The following is a 24,588-nucleotide window of genomic DNA, read 5'->3' on the forward strand; positions in this document are numbered from 1 at the left end:
CTTTGCCCCACGGGAAAACAAACCACACCAAAGTCCACGCCTTGACATAAAAAAACAAAAAAAAGACCCGGGACTTTACACATTCACCAAAATTTAAGGGGGCCCCAATGGTTATGATAAATATTGTATGGATTTTGAAAATGAAAAAATCATGCTTAAATTGTTTAGTGTGTTGCCCTCAGTGGAAAAAGTTTGGACACCCCTGGCATAGACTCGACTGTACCTCCGATTTATTGAAGGTAAATATTTGACATGTATTTGTACTTTCAAATCAGACGTCTGGGTGATGTGTATGGATTGTAGAGGGAAGGGTGGATGGTGCCCACGGGGTGCCAGGGGGTAAAGGTCAGTAGGAGAGATCAAACCGAGCCAGAACGGCCACAATGGCTGACCTTTCCCATCCTTTATGTAAAAGTCACTTCAAAGGATCTCAGGTGGCACACGTAATAAAAAAAGGTTTGGAAGTCAAACCCTGCTCTGGCGTGTATGCGAAGCGAAGGCGGGAATGGTCAGACCAAATTGAGTTTGGTGACGATGAGCACGCGTACGGACTGGTCAAAACCGGCACACACGCACAGGCCTTGCTTGTCGGGGCTCCAGTCCAGACTGGCGACGGGCTGAGTGGACAGTGTGACGTTCTGCAGGAGGTTGACCGTCCCGGCCACGCCCACGCTGGGGCCGTCTGAGCCCGGCTCGCTTCTCCGAGCGGGATACTCGCTGAGGGCGACACCCGCCGCATACGCGTTAGATATCAGCGCCTTCAAGATAAGAGGCGTGAACGTGGTCTGCGAGTTGAAAATGGAGGACTCACTATTTCCACAGATGAAGGCTGCCTGATCCGCCTGCGGTCAGAAAGATCTCTCGGTTCTGCGGTAAATGTCTCACCTGCCAGATGGTCGATTTGTGAGCCTGAAATCACAACAAAACATCTTCCGTTAGGCTATATAACGGGGATCAGCAACCCGCGACTCTTTGGCGCCCCCTTAGTGGCATTTTTAAAAAAGGATGGAAAATGGAAAAAGATAGGGGGGGGACATTTTTTTGATTGTGTATGTTTTTTGATTGAGGACAAACATGACACAAACCTTCCAAATTGTTAGAAAGCCCACTATTTAATATGTCCGTGAGTACGCTTCACTCATGACACGATTTGGCGAAAATCGTTGTGTCCTACTAATTTCGGCGGTTCTTGAACTCACCATAGTGCGGACTGTGATGCAACAGTTTGTTTACATGTAAAGTATTCCACTCCTTCTTTTTCTCATTTTGTCCACCAAAAGTTGTATACTGTGCGTGAATGCACAAAGGTGTGCTTTGTTGATGTTATTGACTTGTGAGTACTAATCAGGTATATTTGGTCAGTGCATGACTGCAAGCTAATCAATGCTAACATGCTATGTAGGCTAGCTGTATGTACATATTGCATTTATATGCCTCGTTTGTAGGTGTATATATATATAAATAATCAAGAAATTTAAATTGTGTTGTTTTCTTACTATACCGAACATGAACCGAACCGTGACCTCTAAACCGTGGTGCGTACCCAACCAAAATTTTTGTGTACCGTTACACCCCTACCAAGCATGCCAAATATTGTAAAAAATCTATTAAAAGAAGATAGCCTGCCGTTTCCTTTAACTTGGACACACATATCTATACCTTTTGACCATTAGAAGTCAGTAATGGCTACAAGGTTTCTAATGTAGCCCTTATATATGTGAACCTGTCTGGAATACTTTATCAGTATCATGCAGTAAAAGCAACAGTCCAAATTTTGTTTTGTGGGTTGAAAGTGTTTTATAGATTGTGCTTCTGAGTTAATGTTGCTGATCAATTTGAATTTATTATTATATATCGACTTTATTGAGTTTCATTTTTCACTGTCAAATGGCTCCATTCTGCAAAAACATTTTATAGTAAATTTTTTCTCATATATATAATTTTAGCCAAATTGATGCAGTTTAGATATTTTCTGTTACAGACTAAAAGTAATGTCAAAGCTATTCTTTGTTGGAAGTTGATCTATAGTTCTTTATTTCATGTTAATAAGGACACATTGTTGTGCAGAGGTGTACTTATAACAATTTTATAGACAAATGATACTATTTATAGTCACGGAGGAGAACGAAATGTTTTCTTCTTCCGAGGGGGGTTGTAAGAGAAAATAATTGAGGAGCACTGGTTTTCATCAATAAGTTATAGAAGGAGCTTTAACAGCAATGTGAAATCATGCGGCACCAAATCCCAAGAAAACAAGACAAACACTTCCAGCTGTGGAAACGTTCTGTGTGACGTGTGCCAACATTTCGTTCGGAACTCCGCAAATGCAAAAACAACACTGGTTTGACGTTTTCCGCACCCGGGAGCCAAGAATGCGACGGGCGCTCCGCACTCAGATTACCTTTTCGGAAACGGAGGCGAAGCCCTTGGTGGGGTGCTGAGTCCTTGTGTCAAAGACGTGGAATTTGCCCTCCAGGGAGGTGGCCACTAGCTTGTTCATGTTGATGTCTTTCCTGTCAAACTCCACGCAGCAGACCTGGCCCAGAGACGGCAGGAATGACCTGTTAGCGTCTTTTGTCTGTGTCAGGATCACTGGCCCTGTTTACACTGCACACCATATCTGAATGTTTTGCCCTCAAGTGACACAGATCTGATTTTTTTTTGCCAGTCTCAACGCTCCAAAGTGCTTCAAATCGGATTGTTTTATTGTCTCATTCGTTTGTGCACATTTTGGAACTGTTATATTTTTTGTGCTGTTAACCATTGTAGTTTTTACTTTATTAACCATTATAATTTTTCCGCTGTTAACTATTGTAACTTTCACTTTATTAACTATTATAGTTTTTATGCTATTAACTATTAAAGTGGTTATGCTATTAATTATTATATTTTTATGCTATTAACCATGATATTTTTTATTTTATTAACGATGATAATTTTTATGCTAATAACATCATAGTTATTATTTCATTAACTATTATAGTTTTGATGCTATTAACTATTAAAGTTTGTATGCTATAAACTATTATAGTTCTTATGTTATTTACTATTAAAGTTTTTTATGCTATTAACTATAATAGTTTTTATGCTATTATTCATTATAGTTTTTATTTTATTAACTATTATAGTTTTTTATGCTATTAACTATAAGTTTTTATGCTCATAACCATTATAGTTTTTATGCTATTATTAATTATTGTTTTTATGTTATTAACTATTATAGTTTTTATGCTTTTAACTAATATATTTATGTTGTTAACATTATGGTTTTTATTTTATTAACTGTTAAGAGTTGTTATGCTATTAACCATTACAGTTGTTATTTTATTAACTATTATGGTTTTTGTGCTATTAACTATTAGTTGTTATGTTATTAACCATGATAGTTTTCATGATATAAATTATTATATCATTTATTTGATTAACTATTATAGTTTGTATGCTATTAACTATTATAGTTGTCATGTTATTAAGCATTATAGTTTTTATTTTATTAACTATTATAGTTTTTGGCTATTAACAATTTAAATGTTTTGTTATTAACATGATATTTTTTATGCTATCAACTATTATAGTTATGTTATTAACATTTTAGTTTTTATTGTATTAACTATTATAGTTTTTATGCTATTAACCAATATAGTTTTTATTGTATTAATAACTATTGTAGTTTTCATGCTAAACACCAATATAGTTTTTTTATTAACTATTATAGTTTTTACACTATTAACTATTATAGTTGTTATGCTATTAACTATTAAAGTGTTTATGTTCTTAACTATTATAGTTTTTATGCTATTAACCATTATAGTTTTTATTGTATTAACTATTGTAGTTTTCATGCTATTAACTATCAAAGTTTTTATGTTCTTAACTATTATAGTTTTTATGCTATTAACCATTATAGTTTTTACTGTATTAACTATTGTAGTTTTCATGCTAAACACCAATATAGTTTTTTTTATTAACTATTATAGTTTTTATGCTATTAACTATTAAAGTTTTTATGTTCTTAACTATCATAGTTTTTATGCTATTAACTATTAAAGTTTGTATGCTATTAACCATTTTAGTTTTTATGCTATTATTCACTATAGTTTTTATTTTATTAACTATAACAGTTTTTATGCTAATAACTATTATAGTTATATTGTTAACATTATATTTTTTTTGGATTAACTATAATAGTTTTTTATGCTATTAACTAATATAGTTATGTTGTTAACATTATAGTGTTTATTTTATTAACTGTTAAAGAGTTTTTATGCTATTAACCATACAGTTTTTATTTTATTAACTATTATAGTTTTTATGCTATTAACTATTATAGTTGTCAGGTTATTAACCATTATAGTTTTTATTTTATTAACTATTATAGTTTTTAGGCTATTAACTATTTAAATGTTATGTTATTAACCATGATAGATTTTATGCTATTAACTATTATAGTTAATATTTTATTAATCATTAGAGTTTTCATGTTATTAACTATTATAGTTTTTATTGTATTAACTATTATAGTTTTTATAAAATTAACTATTACAATTTGTATGCAATTTCTACTATAGTTTTTACATTACTAACAAATATAGTTTTTAAAGTTATTAGCAGTATAGTTTTTATGTTATTAACTATTATAGTCTTTATGCTATTATTATAATAATTGTGTTATTGGCTATTAAAGATGTTATGTTATTAATAACTATTGTGGTTTTATGTTACTAATTATTATAGTTTTTATGTTATTAACTATTATAGTTTTTATTTGATCAACTATTAGTTTTTATGCAATTTCTACTATAGTTTTTACGTTATTAACAAATATAGTTTTTATGGTTATTACCAGGATAGTTTTTATGTTATTAACTTTTATAGTTTTTATGTTATTAACTAGTATAGTCTTTATGCTATTATTTATTATAATAATTATTTTATTGACTATCATAGTTATGTTATTGATAACTATTATAGTTTATATGCTACTAATTATTATAGTTTTTATGTTATTAACTATTATAGTTTTTATTTGATCAACTATTATAGTTTTTATGCTATTAATTATTACAATTTTTATGCAACTTCTACTAAAGCTTTTACGTTATTAACTAATATAGTTGTTATGGTTATTACCGGTATAGTTTTTTTGTTATTAACTATTACAGTTTTTATGTTATTAACTATTATAGTGTTTATGCTATTATTTATTATAATGATTATGTTATTGACTATTATAGTTGTTATGTTATTAATAACTATTATGGTTTTTATGCTATCATTTATTATAGTTTTTGTGATATTTACATGTTTTTATTCATAACCAGCTGCCCACCTTGTCAACATCTTCCCAAACTTCTCCCGTTTGTTTGTGCTGTAAAAAATGTTTTTGTCAAACTATTAGCGTTGTTATTTTATGGGTTGATTATGAATAATAAACTAACACAACATAAACACTATAATAGACAAAACATGTTTTGCAGCACAAATAAATGGGACAAGTTTGGGGAGATTTTCACAAGGTTGGGGGGCAGGGGGACTGGATGACATCACTCATCGGAAAATGCCTTTTAATATAACTCAGATATCGTAACGGCCCAAACAAAACATTTGCAGCACAAATGTAGCACAAAAGAATGGCGGTGTTATTTTAATATTTGCAATAATAATATTTCCGTCCACAAAGTTAAAGTGACCTCACCCCGTTCTTGATGTTGGTCTCCCATCGCAGGGACATATTCCGCAGGTCAAACAGTTTGATGTCCCCGTTGTCGTAGCCGGCGCACACGCATCGGTCCTGGTCGTTGAAGGCGTGACCTGTCGTGACAAGTCAAGTCCACATAAGTCAAAGAGGGCTTTGAGAGACTTTTACTCGACATTGGACGCACCAAATGCGACGGTCCAGCAGTCCCTCTTGGCGTCGCCTTCCACGGGCTGCATGTTGGCCACGGGTGAGTCCCGCTGACGGGGGTCCCAAACTTTGACCGTGCCTGTAATCATCACAGAGGACTTGTTGACTCTCTTCTTACAGCAAAGCAGTGAAGAATTATCATTACATTCATCAATGTTCACGACAACATAGTAGTTGTAGCATGTGATTTCTCCCATCCAATCAGCAAGGAGAGATAGTTTGAACTCAGGGGTGTTCAAACTTTTTGACTTTTGACCGAAAGCCATATATATATATATATATATATATATATCTCATTTATTATAGTATACCAGTATATATATATATATATGTATATATATATACTGGGTGTTGTTGATAAATGGCTTTTGATTTGCATTGTAGAGCTTTAACTTGCACTTACAGATGTAGCGACCAACTGTATTTAGTGACAGTGGTTTTCTGAAGTGTTCCTTAGCCCGTGTGGTGATATCCTTTAGAGATTGATGTCGGTTTTTGATACGGTGCCGTCTGAGGGATCGAAGGTCACGGTCATTAAATGTTGGTTTCCGGCCATGCCGCTTACGTGGAGTGATTTCTCCAGATTCTCTGCACCTTTTGATGATATTATGGACCGTAGATGTTGAAATCCCTAAATTTCTTGCAATTGCACTTTCAGAAACGTTATTCTTAAACTGTTTGACTATTTGCTCACGCAGTTGTGGACAAAGGGGTGTACCTCGCCCCATCCTTTCTTGTGAAAGACTGAGCATTTTCTGGGATGCTGTTTTTATACCCGATCATGGCACCCACCTGTTCCCAATTAGCCTGCACACCTGTGGGACGTTCTAAATAAGTGTTTGTTGAGCATGAGTAATTATTGCCACCTTTCCCAGCTTTTTTGTCACGTGTTGCTGGCATCAAATTCTAAAGTTAATGATTATTTGCAACAACAAAAAAAGTTTATCAGTTTGAACATTAAATATGTTGTCTTTGTAGCATATTCAACTGAATATGGGTTGACAATGATTTGTAAATCATTGTCTTCCATTTATATTTACATCTAACACAATTTCCCAACTCATATGGAAACAGGGTTTGTTTACATGGCTAATCAAGGTACTAATCCTCACCTGTGACATGTTTGTTTGTAATTAATGTGTGTATAAAAGGTCAGTGAGTTTCTGGGCTTCTGACAGACCATTGCATCTTTCATCCAGTGCTGCACAGATGTTTCTGGATTCTGAGTCATGGGGAAGGCAAAATAATTGTCAAAGGATCTGCGAGAAAAGGTAATTGAATTGCATAAAACAGGAAAGGGGTATAAAAAGATATTCAAGGAATTGAGAATGCCAATCGGCAGGGTTCAAACGCTGAAGTGTAAAATGAGGGATTTGGGTAGACCAGCAAAGATATCCGCCACAACTGCCAGGAAAATTGTTCAAGATGCAAAGAAAAATCCACAAATAACTTCAGCTGAAATACAGGACTCCCCGAAAAATTGTGGTGTGGCTGTTTCAAGATGCACAATAAGGAGGCACTTGAAGAAAAATGGGCTGCGTTGTCGAGTCGCCAGAAGAAAGCCATTTCTGCGCAAATGTCACAAAGTATCCCGCTTACATTACGCCAGACAGCACAGAGACAAACCTCAAAACTTCTGGAACACAGTAATTTGGAGTGATGGCTTTCTTCTGGCAACTCGACCATGCAGCCCATTTTTCTTCAAGTGCCTTCTTAATATCCACAAATTGTCTTGTATTGTGTTATTTGTGACCACGTCTGTTAGCATTTTGCGTCGGTTACATATTTTTTTGCAACATGACTAGGGAAGGTTGTTTGGAATCTGCCATATAGGTAAATTATGTGCTGTTATTTCAATGTACTAACAAGAGTCACCTACATTGTCCACAAGATAGCAGCAAATATGTAGTATTCAGAGACTGCCTAGTATTCAAGAGTAATTTGAAAGCTCTCTGCGATGCTATGCTTTGTTGAACTCATGATGTCTTGCGGGCCAAATCCAACAGGATAAAATAACACATTTTTGTGTACTTGGACTCAGAAGCTGGCTTACCGTCTCTGCTTCCGGTGACGATCTCGGGCGCGCCGTCGCCGATCCCCAAGCCTCCAACGCCATCGATAGCGTTCACTATCTCTTTGTGGGCCTTCACACTATACACTGGCACCTCGGGCACTTCCAGGTTCCTGTGGACATCGGGAATATTTGCATTAATCGCAAACTAATAAACACTGCACTAGGACGCAAATTTGAATTGAAAAAACATTAACAGTTAGGACATGACTGTGTTTTTTTTTAATGAATTACCATACGTTGAGATGGCCGTCAAAATCTCCCGTTGCTATGTGTCTTTGTCGAAGAGACGTGGCCCCAAATGTCCCGCACTTTATTGGTTTAGGTTTCTCTACCTGAAGGATAGCAAAAATCAATGCTATAGTGTAGGGTTAGGTAATCATTTTCATTTAGAGGGACGGCCTTTTTTTTTTTTTGTGGCCTGTAGCGATGTTCTTACTGATCCACGGGAATATTATGTACATAAGACATTGCAATCTATTTGTGGCGATGGGCTGAAGCGCTCCCTTCAAGTTAAAGGGTGATGGCACAGTGGATGTTCAAGGCCTTTCATTCAAATTCCAAAAAAGCACACCAGTATATATTAATATCATAATTCCATCCATCCATTTTTTACCGCTTGTCCCTTTCGGGGTTGCGGGGGGGTGCTGGAGCCTAAGTCAGCTGCATTATGGCTGAATGCCGTGTACACCCTGGACAAGTACACTTTTTAAAAACACAAATGACACTCGAAAGCCTGGAAACAATATTTGCCAATAAAGTACTTTAATATTTATTTTAAATGTTTTCTTTTTTTCCGATTTGACAGAAAAACATTACATGTACTGCATGCAATTGCATATATTTTTAGTCAATATTATCTAATAATGTAACAAATATTATGTTATCACCAAGTGGACACGCAGGAGAGGCTATGTCTCCCCAGGGAAAAGTTGGACTAAATAGCTGGGGAGAGGGAAGTCTGGGCTTCTTTGCTTAGGCTGCTGCCCCCGCGACCCAATATGATACTATCATACACTACTTTTTTTTTTATAATAATAAATACGCAAACATCTGCTTGACTTATCTTTCAATCTGTAATAATACTATTGTTCATGTTAATATTGTAATGTTAGTTAAGATTGTTAAGTAGTAATAATGAACTAAAACATGCACCTGGGGATAGGTTGATTGGCAATACTAAATTGGCACACACTAAATAATAGCGTGTGAATGTGAGTGTGAATGTTGTCGGTCTATCTGTGTTGGCCCTGCGATGAACTGGCGACTTGTCCAGGGTGTACGCCGCCTTCCGCCCGAATGAACTGAGATAGGCTCCAGCACCCCCCGCGACCCCAGAAGGGACAAGCTGTAGAAAATGGATTGATGGATAGTTTTGTGTTTCTTAATAATGTAACCAATATTTTCTTATCATACATTAAAAAATATTTTTGTTAAAATAAAAATAAAAACCTGGCTGACTTATGACTTCGAAGCAAATTATCCTTCAAAGTGTATGTCGTAAAAATTACTAGATTTTACAGTAAAAAAAAAAAAAAAAGCAGCTTGATTGCCAGAATGTAAATGTATAAATCAGTGGTCCTGTTTTTCTATTTACAGTGATACACCATGAGAGCATAAATTTGACGATAAAAATTGTACTTTACGGTAAAAAAACAAAACAAAAAACTCAGTTGCCAAAATGTAATCGTAAAAAAACAGAGGTACCGTTTTTGTATTGACAGTAACAAACCATGAAAGCAACAATTTTATTCACAAAAAACAGTGGTAATATTTTTCTATTTACAGTATTATGCTGTTAAAACCACCATCAATTCTACTATTAAGTTGTTTTTTTACAAATTATATGTAATATATAATAATCAAATACATTGGCAATTGTGTAATATCATGAGGCGAATCATTGCACATTTATTACAAACTGTCCATAGTCCTTCTAACAATAGTCCATATATATCTACAAACCCCGTTTCCATATGAGTTGGGAAATTGTGTTGAATGTAAATATAAACGGAATACAATGATTTGCAAATCCTTTTCAACCCATATTCAGTTGAATGTGCTACAAAGACAACATATTTGATGTTCAAACTGATAAAACAATTTTTTTTTTTGCAAATAATCATTAACTTTAGAATTTGATACCTGCAACACGTGACAAAAAAGTTGTGAAAGGTGGCAAAAAATACTCATAAAGTTGAGGAATGCTCATCAGACACTTATTTGGAACATCCCACAGGTGCAGGCTAATTGGGAACAGGTGGGTGCCATGTTTGGGTATAAAAGCAGCTTCCATGAAATGCTAAGTAATTCATAAACAAGGATGGGGCGAGGGTCACCAATTTGTAAGCAAATTGTCGAACAGTTTTAGAACAACATTTCTCAACGAGCTATTCCGAGGAATTTAGGGATTTTACCATCTACGGTCTGTAAAACCATCAAAAGGTTCAGAGAATCTGGAGAAATCACTGCACGTAAGCGATGATATTACGAACCTTTGATCCCTCAGGCGGTACTGCATCAAAAACCGACATCAGTGTGTAAAGGATATCACCCCATGGGCTCAGGAACACTTCATAAAACCACTGTCAGTAACTGCAGTTGGTTGCTACGTCTGTAAGTGCAAGTTAAAACTCTGCTATGCAAAGCAAAACCCATTTATCCACAACACCAAGGAACGCCGCTGGCTTCACTGGGCCCAAGCCCATCTAAGATCGACTGATGCAAAGTGGAAAAGTGTTCTGTGGTCTGACGAGTCCACATTTCAAATTATATTCGGAAAGTGTGGACGCGGTGTTCTCCGGAACAAAGAGGAAAATAACCATCCGGATTGTTATAGGCGCAAAGTTCAAAAGCCAGCATCTGTGATGGTATGGGGGTACATTAGTTCCCAAGGCATGGGTAACTTACACATCTGTGAAGGCACCATTAATGCTGAATGGTCCATACAGGTTTTGGAGCAACATATGTTGTCATCAAAGCAACGTTATCATGGACGCCCCTGTTTATTTCAGCAAGACAATGTCAAGCCACGTGTTACAATGGTGTAGTTTCGTAGCAAAAGAGTGCAGGTACTTTCCTAGCCCGCCTGCAGTCCAAAACTGTCTCCCATCGAAAATGTGTGGCGCATTATGAAGCGTAAAATACGACAGCGGAGACCCCGGACAGTTGAGCGACTGAAGCTCTACATAAAACAAGAATGAGAAAGAATTCCACTTTCAAAGCTTCAACAATTAGTTTCCTGGGTTCCCAAACGTTTATTGAGTGTTGTTAAAAGAATAGGTGATGTAACAAAGTGGTGGACATGCCCTTTCCCAACTACATTGGCACATGTTGCAGCCATGAAATTCTAAGTTAATTATTATTTGCAAAAAAAAAACAAAGTTTATGAGTTTGTACATCAAATATCTTGTCTTTGTAGTGCATTCAACTGAATATGGGTTGAAAGGGATTTGCAAATCATTGTATTCCGTTTATATTTACATCTAACACAATTTCCCAACTCATAAGGAAACGGGGTTTGTACATTATATTAGAGAAAATACCGCAAAATAACCAAGTATAACAAGTCTTGGTTCGTATATTCGGTATTTATGCCGTTTATTTCAGGTCAATATTAGGATTTAAAGCTATAAAGGCAGAGACCCCGCAGCCTGTTGCTATGGTGACGGGGCACACGCAGGAATATTCTCGAAGCCCCAGCAGCCTCATTCCCGACCCAATCCTTTCAAATTGTACCTACATGACATTTATGATTTTAAAAAAAACCTCTTTAATGTGTGCGTACTTCTTTGATAAGCTGAGCCTCTCCATGCTGCATCTCGTAGATCTGCATCACTCCGGTTCCTCTCGGAAAGTTGCCCATGCACACGAACTTGGAGCTACACGGCACCCATTTACAGTCAAACACGGTGTAGTTTAAACTTTTCTGGATGTGCACGATGATTTGAGGCTTCGAAAGAGGTGAGGACATCTTGGGAGTGGAGTCAAAATAATGTGGAAAACGGCGAAAGGACGATAATTCAGGGGAGCTCGTCAAATGTTAGCTTCCATGCCCAAACATATGACGTCACGGCAGGACCTTCTTCTTTCACAACGGAGTGTCCAAATATATGCCTGATTAAAATATAGGAATTTAAGTAAAAATTGAGGAGCAATTCGAAATGTGTTTCTTTATAATATGGAAAATTAACAAATATAAATGTGTTTTTGTGTTTAGAATGTGGTGATATAATGTTTAGGAGAGCTCATCAAATTTTATTTTGATAATTGTATATTACTAGCATTTAGGAATTCCAATAACGATAATCAAGTGTTTTCATATAATGACAATAAGTAACACATAAACATCAATAAGTAACAAAAAAACACACAAAAATATTGTAATAATCCCAGGAATGTATCATACACGTTATTGGTCTGACACCAGTGTAATATCCTAAAACAGTGGTTCTCGACCTTTTTTCAGTGATGTACCCCCTGTGAAATTGTTTTTTAATTCAAGTACCCCTTAATAAGAGCAAAGCATTTTTGGTTGAAAAAAAGAGATAAAGAAGTAAAATACAGCACTATGTCATCAGTTTCTGATTTATTAAATTGTATAACAGTACAAAATATTGCTCATTTGTAGTGGTCTTTCTTGACCTATTTGGAAAAAAAGATATAGAAATATCTAAAAACTTGTTGAAAAATAAACTAGTGATTCAATTATAAATAAATATTTCTACACATAGAAGTAATCATCAACTTAAAGTGCCCTCTTTTGGGATTGTAATAGAGATCCATCTGGATTCATGAACTTAATTCTAAACATTTCTTCACAAAAAAAATAAATCTTTAACATCAATATTTATGGAACATGTCCACAAAAAAAATCCAGCAATCAATACTGAATATTGCATTGTTGAATTTCTTTTCACAGTTTATGAACTTACATTCATATTTTTTTGAAGTATTATTCATTAAATATATTTATAAAGCATTTTTGAATTGTTGCTATTTTAGAAATATTTTTGGCAGGGGTACGCGTACCCCCATTTTAGAACCACTGATCTAAAACATGTAGGCTCATACAAGTTATTAGTCTGACACCAGTGTAGTAATCCCAAAAATGGAGGCTCATACAAGTTCTTTGTTTGGCTTGTCTTTATTGAACAAGATGCAATTCAACCACACAACAAGTCCAATGTGTGTCTCCTCTTTTTCCGGCAATAATCGAACACTTCTTTCTTAACAACAACGTCATTTCCATATCTCTCTCGGAAGTCCCGCCCCCACAGCCAAAGTCATTGACTAACACAGGGGTGTCAAACTCATTTTGGATTGTGGGCCACATGGAGAAAAAACTACTCCCAAGTGGGCCGGACATGGTAAAATCACGCCACGATAACTTAAAAATAAAGACAACTTCAGATTGTTTTCTTTGTTTAAAAATGTATGTACCCCCTGTGAAGATTTTTTTTTAATTCTATTACCTCCCAATCGGAGCAAAACATTTATGGTTGAAAAAAAGAAATAAAGAAGTAAAATACAGCACTATGTTATCAGTTTCTGATTTATTCAATTGTTTAACAGTGAAAAATATTGCTCATTTGTAGTGGTCTTTCTTGAACTATTTGGAAAAAAAGATATAAAAACAACTAAAAACGTGTTGAAAAATAAACAAGTGATTCAATTATAAATAAATATTTCTACACATAGAAGTAATCATCAACTTAAAGTGCCCGCTTTGGGGATTGTAATAGAGATCCATCTGAATTCATGAACTTAATTCTAAACATTTCTTCACAAAAAAATTAATCTTTGATATCAATATTTACGGAACATGTCACAAAAAAATCTAACTGTCAACACTGAAGATTGCATTGTTGCATTTCTTTTCACAGTTTATGAACTTACAGTACATTCATATATTGTTGAAGTATTATTCAATAAATATATAAAGGATTTTTGAATTGTAGCTGTTTTAAAAATATATTTTTAAAATCTCAGGTACCCATTGGCATACTTTTAAGTACCCCCAGGAGTACGCGTACCCCCATTTGAGAACCACTGCCCTATAGCGTGTGCCCCAGGGTAGCAGTTCTAGGTGGTAAATGAGGAACTCGCAAAAAATTTTTTAATTTTATAAACCTTTTTTGAAAAATTGCTACGTTTACCAACAATTGAGAAATAATAATAATCAAAATAAGTAGAAAAACAGTAAAGGAGCTCGTCAAATGTAAGCTTGCGTCCACAAACATATGACGTCACGGTAGGACCTTCTTTTTTAGACCATAGTGTCCAAATATATGCCTAATTAAATATACAATTTAAGTAACAGTTATCTATTTACAAGTATTTTGATTTATATTTGTTTATAGTATGGTGTATTGATAAATATTAATGTATTGTTATGGTTTGCAATGGCAGTCTAGGTATGTTTTTCGATTCAGGCGACATCATGGGAACCTGTTTGGGTCTTTCCGATTACACGAGGACAACTCTGACTCGTGTCCACATTCTCGCCAAGTTTATTTCTACCTTTTTTTAAGTTAAACCCGACAAAATGGACACTGCGACGCATACAGAAACGGACGCCGGCGCGGGGACACAGAATGACACCGACTCCTTCGTGAAAGTAAAGTCTAAAAAGAGCCAAAAGCGGAAACGTGCCGCGGCAGACATGATGGACACAGAAGGAGCAACAGCTAGCAAGAGACCACAGTTCCCGCCGATATCTGCAGAAAAACTGAGGGTCAGCAAAAGTCTTAACTTGTGTGTAAAAATGTCTTTCAACAACTTTCCCGTACGTTCGTTGTCCAGGGCTCGGATCAAATGCGTAAAGTGGCCGTGCCAGCTCACAGATACACGCCATTAAAGGACAACTGGATGAAGATCTACTCCCCAATCGTGGAAAACCTGCAACTTCAAGTTAGATTCAACCTCAAAACACGAAATGTTGAAATTAAAGTAAGTTGCTGTGTTTGTGTGTTCTGGTAATGCTAACCTAATGGCATACTTGCCAACCCTCCCGGATATTCCGGGAGACTCCCGAAATTCAGCGCCTCTCCCGAAAATCAGGCGGAGCTGGAGGGGGCGTGGCCATGCGACCTGAGTGAGGACAGTCTAGCCCCCAACCCTGCCCACCTCAACCGGCTCACAGAGGGGGGGCGGGGTTTGGTGCTAGCAGGTGTGTAATATAGACTGGAAGAGTCATGGATGCATGGCATTCTGGGTACTTATGTTGTGTTACTGTGAAGATGTTCTCCCGAAATGTGTTTGTCATTCTTGTTTGATGTGTTTTCACAGTGTGGCACATATTAGCAAGAGTGTTAAAGTTGTTTATATCATAATCTTCAGTGTAACCTGTATGGCTGTTGACTATATGCCTTGCAGTCATGTACGTGTATCAGCGGAAGCCACGTGCAACATGTTACTGGCCTGGCAAGCTGTTTGTACGTGTTGTAGAAGGCGTCAAAGGCAATGGCTTCATAGCACGCCCTTATTGTTGTTATCTGGGTGACCATCAGCAGATATTAGTGAGAGTGGCTGCAGCTCCCATTATCTTCTTAATTTTATGAAACGGGTCAAAATGGCTCTTCGAGTGGGAAAGGTTGCCGACCCCTGATGTATATATATATATATATATACACATATATATATATATATATATATATATATATATATATGTGTATATATATATACGGTAACTTAACCCTGGACTTACATTGAAAATACACACAACCCTAATTCAGAAAATACACGTAACCCTGATTCAAAATGCCGGACATTTGACGGATTTAAAAAAAAAAAAAACGCCCGAACACCCCCGCAAAAGAGGACATGTCCGGGGAAAAGAGGACGTATGGTCAGCCTACCTTTAGGGGACCTCTGACGGTATGGGGACCAAAAAACAGGTCCCCTAAAGCAGTGGTCCCCAACATTTTGTAGCTGCGGACCGGTCAACGCTTGATAATTTGTCCCGCGGGGGGGTCATGAAAAAGGGAGGTTTTGTGGCTTGGTGCACTAATTGTAAGTGTATCTTGTGTTTTTTTATTTTGATTTAATAAAAATAAAAAATAAAATTAAAAATTATTCTGCGTCCCGGTACCAATCGAGCCCGGTGGTTGGGGACCACTGCCCTAAAGCGAAACCTTTTTGAATGATAGTCAGATCCATTCTGAAGATGCCTAAGTGATTTTTCAGCTTTGGCCCATAAAACATGTTTACTGGTTAGTTTGAGTGTGAGACATTTGCACAGCAACTGTCAACGCCAAATATCTTCCCCCCTACAAAAGCCTTCCCCCCGGAAGACATTTGGCGTGACAGCCCCTGTAATGCCTGAAGGACCCCAAAGAGGGCGTGATAATACCAAGTTATATGAGTCTTAAAGGTCCAAGCTGCAAAATTAGCGAAGCAAAAATAGCTTGAAAGGTTAGCATGCTGGAATGCTAATATTTTTTCCTCACCGTTATTTTTCACCAATGCAATCAGCCAATTATAACGCTTTTTAAACAGGCAGCTCTGTGGGCTGCTTTAAGCAAGTTATATGACTCTTAAGGGTTATAGCTGCAAAATTAGCGAAGCAAAAATAGCTTGAAAGGTTAGCATGCTGGAATGCTAATATTTTTTCCTCACCATTATTTTTCACTAATGACAATCAGCCAATTATATGCTTTTAAAACAGGCAGCTGTGTGGGCTGCTTTAAATTCCTTCCACACTCATTGGGGTCCTTCAGGCATTAGACGGGCTGTCACGCCAAATGTCTTCCGGGGGGAAGAAATTTGGCGTGACACACTCCCCTCGTCGGGCTGTAGCTGGTACATTTACAGTAAGTGGTGAAACTTCCTATAAGAGGACAGCTATAGTGCCTTATTCTGAGGATCCTGTCATATTTAATTTGAACCTTTTTTTTTTTTTTTAATGGTCTTCAGTAGTCACATGCAAAATTGTGTGAATTATGCAAAATTATTAAAATTTGGTTCCAATGAACCTTGTTAACTTTTTCCCCAGGGACCCCAATAAGACTGATCAGCACATTACTTCATCAATCCAGAGATTTAAAGACGTCTATGAGCTAACTGGGCAGTGGCCATTTTACCTAGTTTTTTTATGCCTCCACAACCTTTAGAAGGGGTGGTCCCCACAAGTACTGATCAAACACTTGGTCGCCATTCCAATTGATAACCAGCATGTGTGTGTGTGTGGGACATGTTTGCATGTTATGTACATTTATCATCTGATTTCTGCAGACCTGTAAAGAAACACAAGACATCGGATCACTCAGCAAAGCAGCAGATTTTGTCAAAGCCTTCATTCTGGGATTCCAGGTGGAAGTAAGTATGTCGCATACAAGACAATAATGTGTACGGTGCAAAGAACTGTAGTTATTAGGAGTGTAACCATTGATGTATACGTCAATAGATTTATTTATTTACTCAGTGGCCTAGTGGTTAGAATGTCCGCCCTGAGTTCGGTAGGTTGTGCGTTCAAACCCCGGCCGAGTCATACCAAAGACTATAGAAATGGGACTAGGGGTGGGCGGTATGGCTTTTTTTTTTAATATCTCGATATTTTTAGGCCATGTCACGATAAACCGGTGGTTCTCAAACTTTTTTCAGTGATGTACCCCCTGTGAACATTTCTTTAACTCAAGTACCGCCTAATCAGAGCAAAGCATTTTTGGTTGAAAAAAAGAGATAAAGTAAAATACAGCACTATCATCAGTTTCTGATTTATTAAATTGTATAACAGTGCAAAATATTGCTCACTTGTAGTGGTCTTTCCTGAACTATTTTGGGAAAAAAAGATGTAAAATAACTAAAAACTTGTTGAAAAATAAACAAGTGATTCAATTATAAATGAAGATTTCTACACATAGAAGTAATCATCAACTTAAAGTGCCCTCTTTAGAGATTTTAATAGAGATTTATCTGGATTCATGAACTTAATTATAAACATTTCTTCACAAAAAAAGAAATCTTTAACATCAATATTTATGGAACATGTCCACAAAAAATGTAGCTGTCAACACTGAATATTGCATAGTTGCATTTCTTTTCACAGTTTATGAACTTACATTCATATTTTGTTAAAGTATTATTCAATAAATATATTTATAAAGGATTTTTGAAATGTTTCTATTTTTAGAATATTAAAAAAAAATCTCACATACCCCTTGGCATACCTTCAAGTACCCCCGGGGGTACACATACCCCCATTTTAGAACCACTGCGATAAACCATATACATCTCGATATTTTGCCTTAGCCTTAAACACTTGATGCATATAATCACAGCAGTATGATGATTCTATGTGTCTACATCAAAACATTCTTGTTCATACTGCATTAATACATGCATGCACATTTTAAACTTCCATGCAAAGAGGGAAATCACAACTAAGTCAATTGACCAAAACTGTATTTATTAAACAGTTATTAAGCAGTGGACCAAACATTCATGTCAATTCCAAAAGAGAAAGTGCAAGATTGTCAGAGACATTTTAAAACAAGCTATTAGTGCCCTTTTGTGCATGATGTCACTAAGATGACGTATCAAAACAACACTGACTTAAAGTGCACTTTTTGTACAGAACGCCACTACAATAGTTTCAAACAAAGTGCACTTTTGTGCATGATGTCACAAGATATTTCAATAATTGTCAAATAAAAATGAGTTGCATAATAGGAAATCAAATAGTGTATTTCCTTCGCTATGTGATAGGTTCCTGCAGACGTTATCTCCTTTTGTTGACTATTTTTTTCATACGGTGTTGATCTGGAAATGGTTGCCTCTGCATTTTGTTGGTGTGGCACCGAACGGAGATGTTGACATGCGGAGTTTCAAGCACTCTTCTTTCTCTAGCTGGTGACTTTTCCAATGATGCTATATATTAGCAGTACTTTTTGTAGCAAGGCTTTTGCCCCACACTTGACAAATGACGGTTGTCTTGAAGCCAAACCACCGCCAGACGATGGACCCCCCTTTGTTTTTCTTGGGAATTAATTCTTCCTCCATTTGTTACCAGATTCGCCCTTTCCCTCTCTTGTATTACCACTCGCACCACAGCTAACGTTACCCATGCCTCTACCTCTCTGCTCCGCGAGGGCGTATACGTATGTGATGTATGTAAGAAGGTGCGCTTGTTTTTATGTCTCTTAGAAGGAGAGACAACAAAGAGTGAGAAGAGCCTCTAGTGTAATGCCCGCAGCTCAAAGCAACTGCGTGAGAACGTATACTCCAATATCACAATATAGTCATTTTCTATATCGCCCAGCCCTAAATGTAACCCATTGCCTATATGCTTGGCACTCAGCATCAAGGGTTGGAATTTGGGATTAAATCACCAAAAATGATTCCCGGGCGCAGCCACCGCTGCTGCTCATTGCTCCCCTCACCTCCCAGGGGGTGATCAAGGGTGATGGGTCAAAATGCAAAGAATAATTTCGCCACACCTCATGTGTGTGTGACAATCATTGGTACTTTAACTTTACATTCAGAGATTCCAAGTATATTAATGTGGGCCAGTTTGTTGTCAAGAAGATAGGTACAGATTGTCCACGTATTTGTTAAATCTGGGGCCAGACAATATTTAAAGAGGACACGATGTATAAACTTAAAATCAGAAGCATTTATTCCCTATTGGATACAGTTCTAATACAATTTGTTTCAGCGCTATCTGTCCCTCGGAGCATTCAACACGGCGACTTAGACAGGGCTGTTCGGACGTGCACTTCCCCCTCGCTCTCTTACAATATATATATCACAATGTATAAATATGCAATTAGGTGTCTGCTTCCAGGCGTGGAATCTTCCTCTGTCTTTTCCGTCCTGGACTTCGACTTTAGACCTCGGCAAAGAAGCCATGTCGGCAAGAATGTGGGCGATAAGAGTTTGTTGCGTAGGCATCAACTTTCAACTGGAACTCAGAGCACACAAGGAGAGGCACAAGCATATCTATCATAAACATTTCTTAATCACTTCATCCTTCATTATCTTAATTAGATCCCAACATAATGTATCCCAACACGATCCATAATCGTTTTGAAAGGGAATCGGTCGATTTTATTGAAATCAGAAAGGGGGAAACATTGGATTTAGGAACAGCAGACTTTATATGGAGTATGTTTTGTCTGTTTGCACGTCTGCGGCGTCATCAAAACAAAAATTATGACGCTACAAGACAACATCATGAATTAAACTTTCAGTACAATTTGCGAAAGCCACAGCAAATATTAACGACGCAACACAGTACCATATTTTTCGGACCATAGGGTGCACCGGATTATAAGGCGCACTGCTCATGAGCACGTCTATTCAGGTTTATTTTCATACAAAAGGCGCATCGGTGCATTAAAGGGGTCGTATTATGATTATTTTTCTACATTTAAAATACTTTCCTTGATGGTCTCTATTAGTGTTTTTCAACCTTTTTTGAGGTAAGGCACATTTTTTTAATTCAAAAACACAGAGGCACACCACAAAATGTTAAAAAATGATACTCCACCCAGTCGTCGTGCCTTTTTTTGAGTTTGTTGGTGTTTAAGTTATTGTCTTGCGCGGGTTTTGTTGGTGTTTTCCTGTAGCAGTTTAATGTTTTCCTTGGAGCACTTTTCCCCGCACCTGCTCTGTGTTAGCAAGCAGGGCTATTTAAGTTGTCGCTATCCTTTGTGTGGACATTGTTGATTGTCATTTCATACCATACCATACTATACTATACCAACTTTATTTATAAAGCCTTTTAAAAACAACCACATTTCAAGAACAAAGGGCTGTACGCCACAAAGATATAAAGACAAAGGACAGACTAAAAAAATTTTTAAAACAGAAGTAAAAAACACATTGAAATAGCAAATACCAATTACCCTAAGAACAATTTGTTAGATAAAAAGCAGTTAAAATGTTAAAAACAGTTAAAAAACTTAAAAACAGTTTAAAGTCTCATGCTGGGTTAAAAGTCAGTGAATAAAAATGGGTTTTAAGAAGGTTCTTAAAAATAGCCGATGAAGGGCCTGTCACACATGGAGATTGATCCGTTCCAGAGTCCATGTATGGATGTACTTTGTCGACGCCGTACGTTTTTGCTGTCGTCCAGCATTCTGCAGTCCTGTGGGAAAAGGAGTCTTACAAAAAGTGCGTGTGAATACTTTGTGTGACGCACCGGGCTAACGAGGAATACCGAACATTCATCTTTTGTGTATGTTGCCTAAACGCTACTCCCACCTCCTCCCAGGACGCTATGGCCCTCATCAGACTGGACGAGCTCTTTCTGGAAACCTTTGACATCACAGACGGTCAGAACCACTTACTTGGTTTTTGGTGCGGCTGTTCCTGCCAAAAACCAACCGCCTTTAAATGTCTGCTGTCTTTGTGGCCACAGTGAAGCCGCTGAAAGGAGACCACTTGTCCCGAGCCATCGGACGAATAGCGGGCAAAGGAGGAAAAACTAAATTCACCATCGAGAACGTCACCAAAACTCGCATTGTCTTGGCGGAAACGTGAGTTAATAATCATGATATCTTGGTGTGATTTAATTTAAATTGAATAATCACTAATATTGTCATTTGACACTTTTTTTTTTAATAGAAAAGTGCACATTCTGGGATCTTTTCAAAACATTAAGATGGCCCGGACAGCCATTTGTAACCTCATCCTAGGTAAGTTTTTGTCACGTATATCTGTTACATCTTGTTATCAGATGAATACATATATCACAGGTGTCAAACTCAAGGTCCGGGGGCCAGATCTGGCCCACCACATTATCTTATGTGGCCCGCGATGGCCTAGATATACAATATGCGCCATTTAAGTACTTTATCTTTTCTTACTAAACGTATTCCTTCTTTCTGTTATGACAGAGAAAAATAAATGTACTGCATTTAATTGAATATATTTTAAAGTTTAAAGGGGGACTGCACTTTCTCGGGAATCATGCCGTTTGTTCTCAATCATTATGTAAGACATGGCGGATGTACCGTATTTTTCGGAGTATAAGTCGCACCTGCCGAAAATGCATAATAAAGAAGAAAAAAAACATATATAAGTCTCACTGTAGTATAAGGCGCATTTTTGGGGGGAAATTTATTTGATAAAACTCAACACCAGGAATAGACATTTGAAAGGCAATTTAAAATAAATAAAGAATAGTAAACAACAGGCTGAATAAGTGTACGTTATATGACGCATAAATAACCAACTGAGAAGGTGCCTGGTAACATATTATGGTAAGAGTCATTCAAATAACTTTAACATATAGAACATGCTATACGTTCAAACAATCTGTCACTCCTAATCGATAAATCCCATGAAATCTTATACGTCTAGTCTCTTATGTGAATAAGCTAAATAATATTATTTGATATTTTACGGTAATGGGTTAATAATTTCACACATAAGTCGCTTTTTTAATGTACTTTTAACTTGTAAATAAATATTACAATGGAGCCAAAGGGAGGTCCTCTATTTCACCCATAAAACCCAATAAAAAAACATCCAAATAGCATCAACAATACTCCATTTACATTTTGTGACTTAAGTATTAACCAAGTATTCGTGATATTGCTATTATAAGCGCTAAACTATTTATAGAGGCGCCATGATCAAAAGCTTGTGTGCCAATGTTGGCATGATCGACGAGTAAGCTTCTTCCTTGCTCGTGGAAGTTTATTGTAGATGATAAATCATTCCTTTCATTTGGATATTAAAAGGGTGAGTATGTATTGTCAACTTTGACAGCCTATTTAGACCCAGGAATGGCGATAAAGACACGAAAAGACAGTCATTCTTCATCTAAACAGGACTATAACAAGATGCTGTCAATCAGCATCCTAGTGACAGCAGACATTGTACAGTAAGTAATGTATAATGTTTTTTGGCTTATTTTGTTGTGATGTGTTTTGGTAATATGCTTAAAATTATCCATCCATCCATTTTCTACTGCTTGTCCCTTTCGGGGTTGCGGGGAGTGATCAAAATACGTACATTTTAATGTTATTTATTACAGTAAAAAAAACCTCATTATTGTAGAGTTTTACCGTGATAAACAGTCATATTACTTTTCCATTTACAGTAAAACGCCATAAAAACAACAACTTTGTTATGGTAAAAAAAAATGGTGGCTTAGTCGCCAAAATTTTATTGTGAAAAAAAAAAACAGTGGTACCATTTCCATTTACAGTAATTTGTTGTAAAAAAAACAACAACATGTAAATATGAATTATTTCTTACAGTAAAAAAACAACATATTATTGTAGACTTTTACTCCAAAAAAGAATCTGGTATTTTTCCATTTAAAGTAAAACCGCATAAAAACAACCTTTTTATTTTTGTGTAAAGAAAAAAAAAAAGGCAGCTCAGTCACCAGAATTTTAACGTGAAAAAGAAAGGGACAGGCGGTATAAAATGGATTGATTAGTGGAAAAACAGTGGTACCATTTTTTCCATTTACAGTAATATTCTGTAAAAAAAATTGTTGGGTAAAATTCTGGCAAAATATATAATGATCAAATGAGCATGCAATTGTATAATATCATGACTACTTTTGTATTCATTTGTTACTCACCGTTAGACGCGGCCTTCTGAGGTCATCCATAACTGTGACGTGGGCCTCAGTGAAAATGAGTTTGACACCCCTGATGTGTTTATATTTGTATTGTACTGACTGACACACAATTATTATTTATGGTACACACAATGACATTAAAGCTGTAATCAAGCTAGACAATATGACAGCACTAATAAATACTCATATTTATGGATGTGCACTCTTACAATTCTTATGTGGCTCCCCCCCGCAGGAAGTCCTCCGTCTAAAGTCTACGGCAACATCCGAGTGGTCGCCAGCAGAGCTGCTGAGAGATTCTGAAATCCAATCGGTTGCTGTGTTTAATTTATTAGCCGATGGACTGGCAGCGTTTATAACCGTGGACATCAGAACGCCAGATGAGAGATTGGTGAACATTCTGTCATTTTTGTGTAAATATAACAAATGGAAATAGTCACTAGTGTCTCTTGTGTGTATGAATGTTTCCAGAATCAGATGTATTGGCTGAGTTTGTTTGACGCAGACTTTGACTTGGTGGACCGTGCTCTCTTTGTTCAACGTAAAACACGGGCGTCCAAAATTTGACAGCATGTAAAGTAACAATATGCTGTATATATCCTATACATATATTGATAAAATGCATGTATAATTAAAGTTAAAGTACCAAGACTGTCTCACACACACTAGCTGTGGCAAAATTATTCTGTGGCCGCGCCCAGGAATCATTTTTGGTGATTTAACCCCCAATTCCAACCCTTGATGCTGAGTATCAAGCAGGGAGGTAATGGCTCCCATTTTTATGGTCTTTGGTATGACTCACAAACTACCGATCTCAGGGCGGACACTAGACTTAGACTTCCTTTTTATTATCATTCAAATTTGAACCTTACAGCACAGATAAGAACAAAATTTCGTTGCACAGAGGAGAACGAAATTTCGTTACATAAGCTCATGGTAGTGCAGGATGAAAAAAAGCAATAAGGTGCATATATAATTAAATAAATAAATAGGGGCGGCATGGCGTAGTGGGTAGAGCGGCCGTGCCAGAAACCTGAGGGTTGCAGGTGAGCTTCCCACCTATTGACA

General features: G+C 36.7%; 2 protein-coding genes across 2 annotated transcripts; one reads left to right on the forward strand and one right to left on the reverse strand.

Annotated features, from left to right (window-relative positions):
- Positions 1-208: 208 nt before the first annotated feature.
- Positions 209-12,070, reverse strand: dnaaf10 (dynein axonemal assembly factor 10). Its single transcript, XM_061911310.1, has 8 exons — positions 11,764-12,070; positions 8,211-8,311; positions 7,959-8,089; positions 5,883-5,984; positions 5,696-5,811; positions 2,402-2,536; positions 812-909; positions 209-717 (listed from the first exon to the last, which is right to left on the reverse strand). Exons 1-8 carry the CDS (start codon positions 11,947-11,949, stop codon positions 510-512), a joined length of 1,077 nt encoding a protein of 358 aa, XP_061767294.1. The 5' UTR covers positions 11,950-12,070; the 3' UTR covers positions 209-509.
- A 2,351-nt stretch (positions 12,071-14,421) lies between these two features.
- pno1 (partner of NOB1 homolog) lies at positions 14,422-23,959 on the forward strand. Its single transcript, XM_061911311.1, has 7 exons — positions 14,422-14,712; positions 14,781-14,927; positions 17,211-17,294; positions 21,193-21,253; positions 21,340-21,457; positions 21,546-21,616; positions 23,756-23,959. Exons 1-7 carry the CDS (start codon positions 14,524-14,526, stop codon positions 23,821-23,823), a joined length of 738 nt encoding a protein of 245 aa, XP_061767295.1. The 5' UTR covers positions 14,422-14,523; the 3' UTR covers positions 23,824-23,959.
- The last annotated feature ends 629 nt before the right edge of the window (positions 23,960-24,588 follow it).

Source organism: Nerophis ophidion, linkage group LG09, assembly GCF_033978795.1.
Source record: "Nerophis ophidion isolate RoL-2023_Sa linkage group LG09, RoL_Noph_v1.0, whole genome shotgun sequence".
Classification (NCBI taxonomy): Eukaryota; Metazoa; Chordata; class Actinopteri; order Syngnathiformes; family Syngnathidae; genus Nerophis; species Nerophis ophidion.

What these genes read in the sequence shown, in the direction of transcription:
- dnaaf10 (XM_061911310.1), bottom strand. Translation starts at nt 11,949, where the DNA reads ATGTCCTCACCTCTTTCGAAGCCTCAAATCATCGTGCACATCCAGAAA. An exon ending in AGACCAACATCAAGAACGGG is followed by an intron (nt 2,537 to 5,695) that starts GTGAGGTCACTT and finishes TCTCTGGGCCAG; the next exon opens with GTCTGCTGCGTGGAGTTTGA. An exon ending in TCGCCTCCGTTTCCGAAAAG is followed by an intron (nt 910 to 2,401) that starts GTAATCTGAGTG and finishes TTGTGATTTCAG; the next exon opens with GCTCACAAATCGACCATCTG.
- pno1 (XM_061911311.1), top strand. Translation starts at nt 14,524, where the DNA reads ATGGACACTGCGACGCATACAGAAACGGACGCCGGCGCGGGGACACAG. An exon ending in CACGAAATGTTGAAATTAAA is followed by an intron (nt 14,928 to 17,210) that starts GTAAGTTGCTGT and finishes TGATTTCTGCAG; the next exon opens with ACCTGTAAAGAAACACAAGA. An exon ending in CATTTGTAACCTCATCCTAG is followed by an intron (nt 21,617 to 23,755) that starts GTAAGTTTTTGT and finishes TCCCCCCCGCAG; the next exon opens with GAAGTCCTCCGTCTAAAGTC.